A 12331-nucleotide genomic window follows, 5' to 3' on the forward strand; every position below is an offset into this window, starting at 1 on the left:
CCTGCTGATTCAGTGCATCAGTGTGGGCAAAGACCCAGCACTGATGAGCTGGTGAGGGAGAGAAGTGGGTCACTGCGCACTGGCCGCAAGCTGGGGCAAGGAGAGTCCTGGGGGTCTCTCCAGTGTAGCCAGAGCTGGGGCTGAGCCCCCTCCCTGCAGCAGAAAGGGGCTTTAGGGGGGAGGAAGGGCAGCTCAGATCCCTGTACCCCCAGAAGTCCTTCCCCGGGTGCGTGTTGCAGGGCCCGAGTGGAGAACAGGATCTCCCGAACCCACAGGGAAACAAACCTCCCGAGAGCCGTTCCCACCCGGTGCATCCCTGTGTGGTGATTCCTGGGTCCTTACGAGTGTCCCTGTGCCCGGAGCGTGGTCACCGCAGCTCTGTTAATATTCTGCACTTCTCCCAACTTGTGGGTTTTTTTCTGGGGAGAGAATAATGGAAACTACAAGTTGTCTCTCCTGTCTATGGTGCGTGCTCCCATCCTTGCACGGCAAAGATAAGCCTCGCTCTGCAAATTAAAATTTAAATCTCTCCAGTGCTAAAAGAATTATCTCAGTGGTACATCAGCTCAGTGCATCTCCCTCCAAATAAAGTTCTTCAAGGCCTTTTGTGGCAAAAGCTGCAAATATTTTTTTTTCCTTCTCTGTAGAACGCATGAACATGGTGCTGGCGAGGTGATGTCCTGCTCCCAGACCAGGACTGTCCCTGCCCCAGGGCAGGGTCCCTGAATGTACGCACAGTTACCAGTCACGGGCATATAATTAGTCTGTATTTTTAGTTCATGGGTAATTCTCAACGGTAGCTGGGTCTATTAAACTTGATTCAGATGTGACAGCTTAAATTGTAAACAGCTGTGAGGAGTTTCATACTTAATTACCATATTTAAGTTTTTGCCATAAAGCGTTTGCACTTCCATCAAAGATGTAAATAGCTCTGACATTCAAATGAGCTCTCTTGCTTTGTGAGGCTTAATCGGCACCGATATTTGCTGGGTCTCCTTGCCCCTCCTGCACGGGAGTGCCTGGCTTTTGGGGGACGCCTGTGCTCCGTTTGCGCTCCCCCCGCATCTCCATCCTCTGAGCTACCGGGGGCTGCGGGTCACGGGCCCGGATCTGGGTTTGTTTAGTTTGCAACTTCGTAAAACAAACTCGTGCCTCGGGGCTCCTGCAGCGCGCCAGCCTTGCAGAGTGTTACTCTTTATCTCCTTGCGCTTAAACTGCTCGTGAGCTCTGCCTTCTCCTAATGAAACTGGCATTTATGTCACTATTTATACATCTCCGGCAACTCGGGCTATTTAAGGTGGTGGGGGTTTTTTTAATGCTGCTCAAGCTCTTGGCTTGAGGAGGAACGGAGGGACTGAAGGGGAAGGTGTCCCTGCTCCTGCTGCGGCCCTGGCTCTTGGTCTAAGCCAGCGAGAGCCCAGCTTAGCTCAGGGGAAGACCCTGGGATCTCTCTTGTCCTGCCTCTAAGATTGCTCCCCATTGCAGAGCACTGCAAATTCGTGGCATTTTCCCCGTGTTGCCTGTTGCTCTCAGAGCATCCTTGTCCACGCGGTCGTGGAGCAGGGAGCCACATCCCTCAGGGAGCTGCAAGGGCGAGCCCAGGGCCGTGCAGCCTTTAGGTCGCGCTTAAGTGTGGGGTGCAGGAAGAGCTGTGCGGGCCCCGCGGTCAGGAGCAGCTCTTCTCTCCCCATCCATCAGCACGATGGCTGTGACAGCCACGTCCCTGCCTCCTCCGTCTTCCCGTTACACCTAAAGATGTGTCTACAACGGAGTGTAGAGATGTGTACGGAGAGATGTACAACGGAGTGTAAAGACGTGTCCTGCACGGAGTAAGTCTCTGCTGCCATCAATATTTGATTACCCCTCCCTAGCCAGGCAGGGAGCGTGCAGAGCGAAGGACTGGTTGGATCCAGGTTAACATGAATCTGCAAAGCAGAACCTCCAAGTGATACATGAGGACCCATTGATTAACGTGCTGCCTCACCGCTGTCTTTCCAGGCACAAGCCGTCACCCTCACCGTAGCCCAGGCCTTCAAAATCGCATTTGAGCTCTGGCAAGCGGCTAAGGAAGGTGAGATTTATTTTTTTTTTCCCCTCTTCCCACTCTTCATGTGAAAATTCAAGGGAGGACTTTGGGATTTTTCCAGCTTTCAAGTGCTTTTTCCTCTTGCCCTCCAAATTTCCAGGCTGCTGTTACGGTTGGTCCAACCTCTGGTGAAATGTAAGGCATCTTCCAGGTTTGTCTTGACAGCCTTGTAAACCCAGCCAAATTGTGGCTGCGCTCCTTTCTTGCAGGCGGGGTGTGAAGGACCTGGTGCCTGTCGGGATTTTTGCTTTCACCTTCCACAAGGTTATGAAACGCACCCAGAGCTTGGGCTGCTGTGGGCAGAGGAGACCTGCTGGCCTGTCCTAGCTGTCCCCCTGTCCCTCCTCCTAAAAGCTTACGGGGAAGCACTCTGTGAGCAGTGATGGGGTCTCCTTCTTTTGCAGAGAAGGAGAAGCGGGAAAGGTCCATCTTGGAAGGAGAAGGGACGAGCAGCCCCAGCTCGGAAGCCCCTGCCCACCCTGACACACGTGAGTCGCCAGCAGCAGAGCTTTGCTTCGGGCACAGGGATGGGGAACAGCCTGAGGTCTGCGGGGTTTTCCCCGAACAGGGCAGGCTCCTGGGAGGGCTTTGAAGACCAGCGCGGAGCAAACACTTTTGTTGTAGTGGAGACGTTGCCCTCAGCAGAGCGCTTGAAACGCAGTGGCCGCCTGCCGAGACCTTCCATCTCCCCCTGAAATATTTCATACAGCCCCTCGTACACAGCTGCTGCCACCCCAAATCTGTTTACTTCTGCCCCAGGCAAATTGGCCGTAGTGTCCTTATGAGCTTAGTGTGGACCCCCACGTCCCAGGTTTGATTTCAGGTTTGTCTCAGACTTGCAACACTTGCCATCCCATCAGCTAAAGGAGATGGACATCCAGGTGCCACCCTGCCTCCGGCTCCCCTAAGGAAGGAGAGGTGCATGAAAATAAAGCAATTAAATAGTAAACCTCCTCATAATTCAGTGCCTGGCCTTGGGTCCTCTGCTGTCTCTGAAACGTAAGACGCGTAGCCAGGGAGAAGTGGGACAAAAGGCTAATCTCTCTTCCATGCTGGCCACGGAGATAAGAGGATTTGGCACGGAGGAAAATAGTATTAAGCTGGGCTTCCTTCCAGGCTGGCATGTCTCGTTTCTTGATGTGAAGGCCCGGGACCAGAGGAATCTGTCACAAGTGGTGGCACATCGGTTTAAGTGAGGCCTGGGGCTGCCAGAGGTGTAGGAGTGGGCTCTGGGGGATGCTCCACAGCTGGGGCACTTCTGCATCGCCCTTACTCAGGGTGATGGGAAGGATTTGAGGCTTCCCTGAAACAACCCAGTCTGTGATGTACCAGCAGCCCCCAAACTATAAACTGTTCTTCACCCAATGCAAGATTTGCCCTCGGTCCTGTAAAATAATGATGTAGCTTTGCAAGATGTTGAATCGATGCCGTGGGCTGAGCTGAGGATATTGCCCAGGGTCTGTGCTGGTTGGGATGTCCCAGGGCTGGGATGTGTCAGCTTTGCCTGGGGCTGATCCTGACTCATCCTGAACACAAGCAGGAGCCTCCCCTGATGGCTGCTGGAGGGACGAGGCAGCCGATCCGGCGCTGGCCAGCCGATCCCCCCATGTCCCTGTCGAGAGGGTCTCAGGTGCCTGATCTGAGCATCACAAATTATTCAGGCTGAAACGAGAGCCCCCGCTGGGGTGAACGCAGCTCCTCTGTGCTAAAATTTGGAGCCATCCTGAAGGAATTTGATGCAACCCTTTGATTCCCCTCTTGAGGGGAAGCGATTACTGCAGAAGGGCTTAGTGTCATGGCATCTGTCTTGTCCCTGCCGCTGCCTCATTCCCTCTCCACTCTGTTCACAGCAGCAGCCACGGGGAACTTGCTGGATTTAGAAGATCCTGCCAAATCGCCCCTGACCAGCAGCGCAAACTCCCCACACTTAGATAACAGCATGTTTGGGCCCAGCTCCTCTGTAAATAACAACGTGGTGTGGGTAAGTGTGTGCCCGGGGCACTGTGGCATCTGCGGAACCGGGGGTTTGCGATGCCACCTCCATTTCGTGTGCTCCAGGTCGTGTCACAGGGCTTTTTTTTGGATAAACCCCCCCGCCCCCGGGAGCTCTGGGGTGGCTGAGCTGTTCAGGCAGGGTTTCAGAGATGCCCGAGCAAGCTGGGTTTTGGTGTCCTACTGGAAATGATCGATTAGCGTTCGAGTACCTCCTGCCTTTTTTAGGCTCCGTAAATAAGTGAACGAGATTGCGAGGCACTCTGAGAAACGCTGCTGTCAGATAATTGAATATTACTTATTCTCAAGCAGCATTTCTCGGTGGTTTGTCCCTTAATTGAGAGGCCACCTAACCGCTCTGTTCAGGGGAAAAAATCATTATGTTGATGGCTTTTGTTTACCATTCACTAAAACCAGGTTATATTTATGTTTGTTATTACTCTTATTTTTCCCTTGTTCTTGTTTGTGGCTGTATTTGGCTTGTGTGAGCATGGATGGCTTCTCTAAAATGTCCTCAGTCATCTGGCTTAATTGTTTCATGGACCACTAATAGAAAAATAACGACCCAGCCCATGTGTCTGGGTCTGCGTCGGTCGGGGAGCCTCCTCCGTGCCCAAGTGCTCCATCACCAACCGGGCTGGGGCTGATCTTTGAAGCCCCACTTGACCTGGGACCTCGTCCCCGCCACGTGCCCTCTCTGGAAACACGCCGTCTGCTGAATTTTGGAGAATTGAAAGATAAAGGCCTTTGCCTGGAGCCCGTTTCTTGAGTCTGCCAGGTCTGAGCCTGAGGCTTTTCAGGTTAAACCTGAAGATCAACTCTTAAGTCATATCAAATCCTGGAGGCTTATCAGTGGTCTCCGGTCCCTCCCTTCTTGCAGAGTTTTCATATTTTACATATTACGTTAAGCCTGTAAGCGCATCACACGATTTTGGGAATAGTCAAGCCTGTCCATAGCAAAGCCCTCGCGCAGAGCCCATCTTCCTGCATGGGAAACCTTTCTCCCCCAAGCAACTCAGATGCTTTCCCTGGGAAACCTTAAGAGCAGATTAGAGGTAAAGGATGCCAGAGCTGCTTTCAAGCAGCACAGGTCCCCCCTGTGCTGTTGCAGGGTTGCTTTCTGGGTTCCTGATCCAGAAAAGCCCCAAGGGATGCCTGGAGCATCTTGCCGAGCTCTGTCCAGGTCCCTCCTCTTAGCAGAAACCCGCTGCTCGTGCTGGTCGCAGGCCAAGAGCTGGAAGAGCCGAGGGCTGTGGTTAACCCCAGAAGGGGATGTGGTCCAGCTGATGGGCCAGATCCAGCCCATGCAGGCAGCGGGGCAGAATTAGCCTGGTTTGGAGATGGTGGGAAAGGGCCAAGCCCCTGCCCAGTCCCTGGGCTGCAAGGGGAGTGTGGCATTCCCGACCTGAGCCCTGGGATCTGCTCTGAGGAAGCCTGGACCACCCAGAGTTACACCCCTTATCCTGGGGCTTGTGCAGAGAGTGAGATAAAACCTGCCCGAGGAGGCAGATTGCCGAGAGGAGCGTTGCTTTAGGCACTCGTAAGACGATATACATGCGGTTTTTGTCTGCCGTGCTCAAGTGCGGTGCTGGATCTCTAACTACACTTTTGTGCATTCTCTTAGCAACTACTTCTCTCTCTTTTGCTCTCTTTAACAAAGGAAATGGATGATGGTCTCGACGAGGCATTTTCAAGGTAATTCTAATAACTCCCTTTACAAGTTCATGCCACCGGGGACCAGCCCAGGAGACTTGACTAGCGACTGCCTTTTAATAATGCTTCTAATCTAATCAACCGCCGTGATCTGACCTAGGCAGCTGCCCCATCAGTGCCTCAGCTGTTAATTGAAAGATAGGCTTTGAGGCTGGCTGATAAGCCAAATATTTTGACAACCTTCTAAGAATGGAGAGAGGCTGTATGTGATAGGGAATTTAATTCCCCAAGCAGTTGGCGTGTCCGCTCCCGCTTGTCAGGGTGGTTTGAGGCTGCCCGTGCTAGCTGCGGCAATGCTGGTCCCAGCTTCTGGCATGGGGGGACCTTACCCTTCCTCACCCCTGGCTGAGGTTTGGAGTAACCCTGGGACTTCGTTCCCATCTGTCCCCAAACCAAGGCCAACTGCTGAGAGCAGCCTCCCTGCTCCACCCGTCCTTGTTGCAGCGTGGTTGCATCAGGGCGACGCTGATGCACCAATTTTGAATTCATGCACCTGTGCACATTCAGGACTCTGTGGCCATGGCTTCGTGTGGCTCAGTTCGCTTTCCAATCCAAATTAAGAGCTTCCCTGCACACGCATGCCGAGCAATCCAGCAATGTTAAACAAATCCGTTTTCTTTCAAGGTGAGTTTTCCTCTCTGTCCTCGTGCAGGCAGGCTCCTGCGGGGTGATGGGGATGCTTTAGTTTACGTGGGGCCCATCCTCCAGATCAGAGCATGAAGCCACCCGGCCGCTGTTTGGGCAGCATCAGCTGCAGAGGCCCCACTTTGGGCCAAGAGCTGCCTTGGGTGCAGATGTTACAGGCAGCAGAGAGCTGCCAGGCCTCCTCTTCCTCCGGCTGGGAGGTGCTGAAAGAGGGAGTGGGGCAGCCGCAGGGCTGAGCCCAACGCCATCGCCTCCCCGAGAGCCGCTCGGCTCCGCCGGGGTTTGCGGCAGTGCAAAAACTGCACACTCAGCCCTAAGGAAACAAACCTTCGTGTCTTGTTTGGCGCTCAGGAACGATTTACAGCTTCCACTTCCATGGTAGCCCTGTCCCAAGTAATGTTTGACAAAGGGGCTGCTTGAATTTATGTCTTAATCTCATCTGTTTTCCTCACCTCTGTTTCTTGCCGTACTTAATTAAGCAGATGTTGTTGGTTGCGGTCTTTTGTTTTGCATTGCTGGATGCCGAGCTGTCACAACACCCTTGGCCTCTGGTGACTCAGTGTTTGGACTGCTCATCCACCGAGGCGGATGCTTCTGAAAGCGTTCCGGCCACAACGTCATCGCTGGACATTTTTCTTTTTTATTAAAAAACATGCATGTGGCTAGTTTAATCTGAGGCTTATTCGACACCATGCCTCCCCTGAATGAAACACCAAATATTTGAGTTAACCTTTGGCCCTGGGAGAATTGATGCTGCGGTGTTACGTTTTCACGGAGGTATTTAATAACACAACAGAAAACTGGGGCTTGTTAGCTTTTGCGAAACACGTGGGGTGTGCTGAGATGAAGACCTCCTAAAGCTGATCCTGTGGGCTATTAAACATCATCCGAGTCCTGCTGCGTCTTAACCCAAAGAGTTAAATGCTTGGGCCGGGGAGTGCGGCGGGGAGCGAGCTACAGCACACGCTGCGTGTCCAGACACACCACCGTGAAAACTGAGTCATTGCAGTGAGGCTGCTCCTTTGGTCAGCCGAGCCTTTGCGCCGAGATAAGATCCCAGCTATCGATGCTCCCCCCAGCCATAGCTCAGGGGAGGAAAACGGCGCCGTTCTGCCAGACCATTAATATACGGGATGTCCAGGCTGCAAATTCCCTGGATGCCTGTAGGGGAAATGTTAGGATAAACCAGCAGCAGAGCTGCAAATGTTATGTGCCAGCTCTGCCCTTACTGGATTATTTTATTCCGTTGGAGGATTTTGAAATGTGGAGCTGCAGCAAGGGTTTGGCATTACGGATGCATCGAGCATCCAGGCTATAAACTGCACGGATTTGTGTTCTTACTTTCTGTTTTTCTCCCCTCTTAGACTGGCTCAGTCGAGAACAAACCCTCATGTCCTTGACACGGGACTGACGCCTCAAGACATCCAGAGTGCAGAAACGCTCTCACCTGTAGACTGGAACAAAATAGATTCCAACACAGGCGAGAAAGATGATCTGTTCATGTTTTGAGGTCAAATGCATCTAAGAGCTGACAAGAGAATAACCACTAAAAGTCTATGGACTGAATCATGCTGTTCCAGGTGCTGTGCGCAAGGGACTCTTCTGAGGGCTCTTCACCAAGTCAGATGATGTTACAGCACAGTTTAGACCAAAGCTTTAGAAATCTAATGCGAATTTTTGTACCTTGCTTTTATCTAAACCACGAGATGCTCTTGAACATATTTATTCGTAGCCATTACAGTTTACATATATTATTGGAAGGTGTGTAGAGCATCTACAGTATTATGTGGCAATATACCATGGAAGAGCCTTCAGCAGTGCCTGTTCCTCTCTGAAAAAAGACTATGCAACGCCAAAGTCTCTCTGTATATACTTTTCTAGACAAAGGTCTGCAGATGCAAATGCAATTGCAAGCACAACTGTTACTAATCCACTGTTTCTTGAACAACACATCACCTGCCTGGGCGGAGGGGAGGAGATTTGCAGCAGCTGCTAACAGTGTTGAAATCAAAGAGGTAGCAGAGATCTTGCTTTTGTTGTGAATGTCTGTGATACTCTCACAGTTGTCAATCACCCCTACGGGTTCTGGCTGTTTCTTCGCCAGCTTCGTATGGGAATTGACACTTTCTTACCCAAAGACTTCATGAAGTTTTGCACTTTAAAACTTGAACTGAAAGCAATGGTCCGAATTGTCAAGGTAAGCAGTGCCTGTAACTTCTCTTCAGAAGCTATTTACCCAAAAAAACCCGACCCCCAAACCAACCCCGCAATGCTGCGGGTCCGTTTCAGAACTGACTACTCGCGTGCGCCGTTTCTGATGCGACTCGAAGGACTGAGGCTCCGTTGCACTGTTGGCTTTAAAAGCAAAACCACCAGGGAGTAACAATTTGTTTTGCTAAAGCGTGTTGAAAGTTGCAGGTTGGGCGAACCCCGTAGCACAATAGATCTGTGTTCTTAGCTCTGCTAAGTGGATTTGGCTGTGCATGCCTTTTTGCTGTCTCAAAACCATTTGGTTGTTGCTCACTCAATAGACTCAAATGGAATTGGATTAGGCAAGACCAATACCTGGATGTTCAATTAGGAAGAGGTGCCCCTTCCAGCAGCGCTCCGATCCTCTTCCCCCCTGACAGCCGCATCTCCTGCGAGGCTTGGGAAGCTGTCTTCATCTGCTCCTGGAATTGAAAATAAGTAATGGGGGTATAAAGCTTATGCTAATTAAAAGATTAAGTTTAATGATCCTAAATAGTCGCACTGACAGTTTGCAGTGTTTGTGGCCTTATGTGAAGTATACTAATCTGTTTTATAGATTTGTAACTTGGTTTTGAAACACTAATTCATTCCCCAGATAGCTCTTTATAACTCTCTTAAAACTGCTTGCAGAAAAAAAAAAAAAAAAAAGAAAAACCTCTTTGTCAGCTGTAAGAATTTATTAGGAAACAGCTGAGTGACTCTAACTTAGATTTGATTTTTTTTTTCCCCCTAAGTGTTATTGTGATAAGGTATCGAGGACTTGTGAAGCTGACTCATCATGTCTCTTAATAAAATGTGTGCTCTGTTTATCCTGCAAAATTGTGTTTAAGGCAATTTTACATCTTGAAACTGCTGTGCCCGTGACTGACTTGATCTTACGTGTAGCCCCAGTCTCCCATGACTGAAGGAATTGCTCAAAGTTTGTCCGTGCTACAGAGGCACACGAGAGAGACGTCAACCTGTTGCGTGAGCGATGCCAAAGCTGCGCAGAAGTGGTTGTAGCAAGCGCCTTGTCCCGACCCCGAGGAGCGGGGATCTTCCTAGGAAAGAGCTTGGGCTGTAGGAACGGGCCGTGAGGATTTCTCTGTACGTTGAGCTTTCTCCTTTTCTAGAGACTCTAGGAGCATATAGCGAAATGCACAATACTATATATGTATGTATATAGTTTTTTAAGAAAACCTTACGCTGTAAAGAATACCTGTACTGAGGAAAATAAAAGTTCTACCATTTTTTTGGAGCGTCTGTGCTGGGTGACTTTATTTTTACCACGGTCCTTTTAATGCGTAGAAGCCTTTGTATTTCTAACGGGTTGAATTCTCCGTCTCCCTTGATGCAGAGCAGTAAGCGATTGGAAATGTCCACGGGAGGTTTCTGTCCGTCGGAAGGCTGTTTCCAGGGCCATCCAGGTGGGAAGATGGCTGCAGTTAGACACCAGTCCGTGGTGCTGCCTCCAGGAAACGCTTATGGGACTGGATGCGGCCAGGTGGGATGCACGGAGGGATGCGCAACGGCTGCCTTCCCTCCTGCGCCGAGCCGGGAGGGGACTTGTCCCTGGCTGAGCCCCTGCATCGCTGCATTGGCCTCCAGGTGAGGGTGTGACAACGGATGAGAAGAGGGAGGTTGGCGCTTCGGGCTTGTCTGCAGATAAACGTGGTGCTGGTAATACCAAAAAAGAGAAATCTCTTAATTGATCAAGAGTTTCTGAATCGCTATGCATCTTGCTTCTCCCTTGGGGGGAGTTTAATTTGTGCATCTGCCTTTTAAATAAAAACAGCCCGGAGAGCCCGGCGCTGCGCTGCGTACTCGGCCTCCCCCTGCAATTTTTGCTTTTGCTGGCTCCGAGCTTGGAGCGACTGGGCTCCCGCAGCTGCCGGCTGCTAACTATCACGCTGCTAACGCTCGGCTGGGAACGACATGGAGAAATTCCTTTGGGGATGCTGACAAAACGATTTAACCTGTGTGTACCACCACGCTCCCTTTGGGGTATCGGAGCTGGGCTTGCGGGGCTTTGCAGAGATGCTTCTCTTCCCACAGTGTTAGCCTAACACAAAAAAAATTCAATGAAAGTTCATTTTTCCGTTTAAATTGCCTCTTCCAGTGTGAGGAGATGTCCCAGATTATGAGTACTGAGTACTGGCAGCCTGCGCCTTCATGCATAACTGATGGCGACGCCGAGGAACAAATTGATCTTTCGGTTTTGATGTGACCTTTTTTTAAGTGCCAGTTAAGAAACTTTCAGCATCCATTTCCTTCACCTGCGATGGCTGCATGCTTGGGAGGGAGGAGGGGGCTCGCTGACCGTGGCGAGAGGTGGCCGTGCCCTAAAAAGGCAGCTGCCTGCTCGCGGGCTGCAGCATCTTCCCTGAGCTGGGGGAGCCAGGGGCTCTGCTCACCCCAGACCCGTGTTTCTCCGGGGGGACGTGGAGCGACTTCGCTGTCCGTTTTCCTCCCTTCGAGCAGCCGCAGAGGTGGTGGCGTGGGCTGTGGCTGTGCTGTGAAATGCTGGTCCGTCCCCCTGCATTGGCACGGGGTGTACATAGGATGTAACGACTCCATCCATCCTACGGACGGTAGCCAGCGTGGGCGAGGAAGCGAAGTCAGAGCCTGTCTTCAATCTCCCTCTCGAAACTGCCTGCTAAAGAAACAAAAACCTGCAGCTAGTGCAGACCATGGGGTTTGGAGCTAATTTCTTTAACTGCTGGTGCTGTAACTCCTAAAAAACTCATTTAATGCATCCCCCAAAACTGCAACAGCAAACCCAGCTGGTTGCTGCCGAGTTACAGGCTGGATTTACATATAGATGTTAAGTTTATCAAGCGTTGCCGTTTCCTCTCTATTCAAGGAGTGCTCTCGAGTGATGGGCCGTTGTGTTACGTGAGTCGAGGCCAAATCCAGCGCTGAGGTTACAAACCGGCTGACTCGGGGAAGCGCTGAGCTGTTAAGGACGACGGCGTGCGGTGCGGCAGGTACTGAGCTCTGAACTTCTCTCTCCTTGGAGCACCGAGCGAGTTTGTCAATTCGTGCCAAGCTTGAGCGAGAACTGTAGGGCTGTCGTTACCCAGATCATTCTTTTTTAAAGTACAAATAAAGAGAGCAACGTTTCATCTGAACACCTGAATGCCGTATTAGGGTTTTTATAGCCAGCCCCAGGGTGCCGGGAGCTGTGGGCTGCTCTGCAAGGCTTTCTGTGCTCGGAAGCGAGAAGAAATAACCGTCCTCGTGGAGAAGCACAAACGCATGTTGGCTGTGGGATGGAGGGGGGACTGGGTGGGAATGGAGGGGGGTGTCGGTTGAGCACTGCTCTCCTCCGCTTTAACACGTCAGCGCTGCGTGACGGCTGTCTGCAACGGCAACAGCAAACTGCCGGACCCCGATGAGATTCATCCCTGTCAGAGCCAAGGGGAGGTGACCCAGAAAAAACACCGGGCAGAGGCGATGTTTGCTGAAAGCCTCGCCGCCAGCCTTGCTGGGACCTGGGGCAGGGGCTTGCTCAAGAGGAGCTCGCCCTGGGTCAGCAAACGGCGCCGAAAGGGTATTTTGCAAGCGCGTCTCTGCCCCGGCTCTTGAACTTCTTCCAGGGTTTGCGGCACTTAAGGGCAGGCGATGATATTGCAGCGGGAGACCAGAGCAGTGCCGCAGAGTTAG

At 51.6% G+C, this 12331-nt stretch overlaps 1 protein-coding gene across 1 annotated transcript in view; it reads left to right on the forward strand.

Moving 5' to 3' along the window:
* LDLRAP1 (low density lipoprotein receptor adaptor protein 1) overlaps nt 1-8525 on the forward strand; it is a 13983-nt gene extending 5458 nt beyond the window's left edge. The window contains exons 4-8 of the mRNA XM_009702167.1: nt 1999-2071; nt 2491-2574; nt 3937-4067; nt 5739-5773; nt 7801-8525. Of these exons, the coding sequence (XP_009700469.1) occupies nt 1999-2071; nt 2491-2574; nt 3937-4067; nt 5739-5773; nt 7801-7945 (468 nt within the window). The 3' untranslated portion in view covers nt 7946-8525. The remainder of the gene's footprint in view (nt 1-1998; nt 2072-2490; nt 2575-3936; nt 4068-5738; nt 5774-7800) is intronic.
* The last annotated feature ends 3806 nt before the right edge of the window (nt 8526-12331 follow it).

Source organism: Cariama cristata, unplaced genomic scaffold (assembly GCF_000690535.1).
Source record: "Cariama cristata isolate BGI_N322 unplaced genomic scaffold, ASM69053v1 scaffold24426, whole genome shotgun sequence".
Lineage (NCBI taxonomy): Eukaryota > Metazoa > Chordata > Aves > Cariamiformes > Cariamidae > Cariama > Cariama cristata.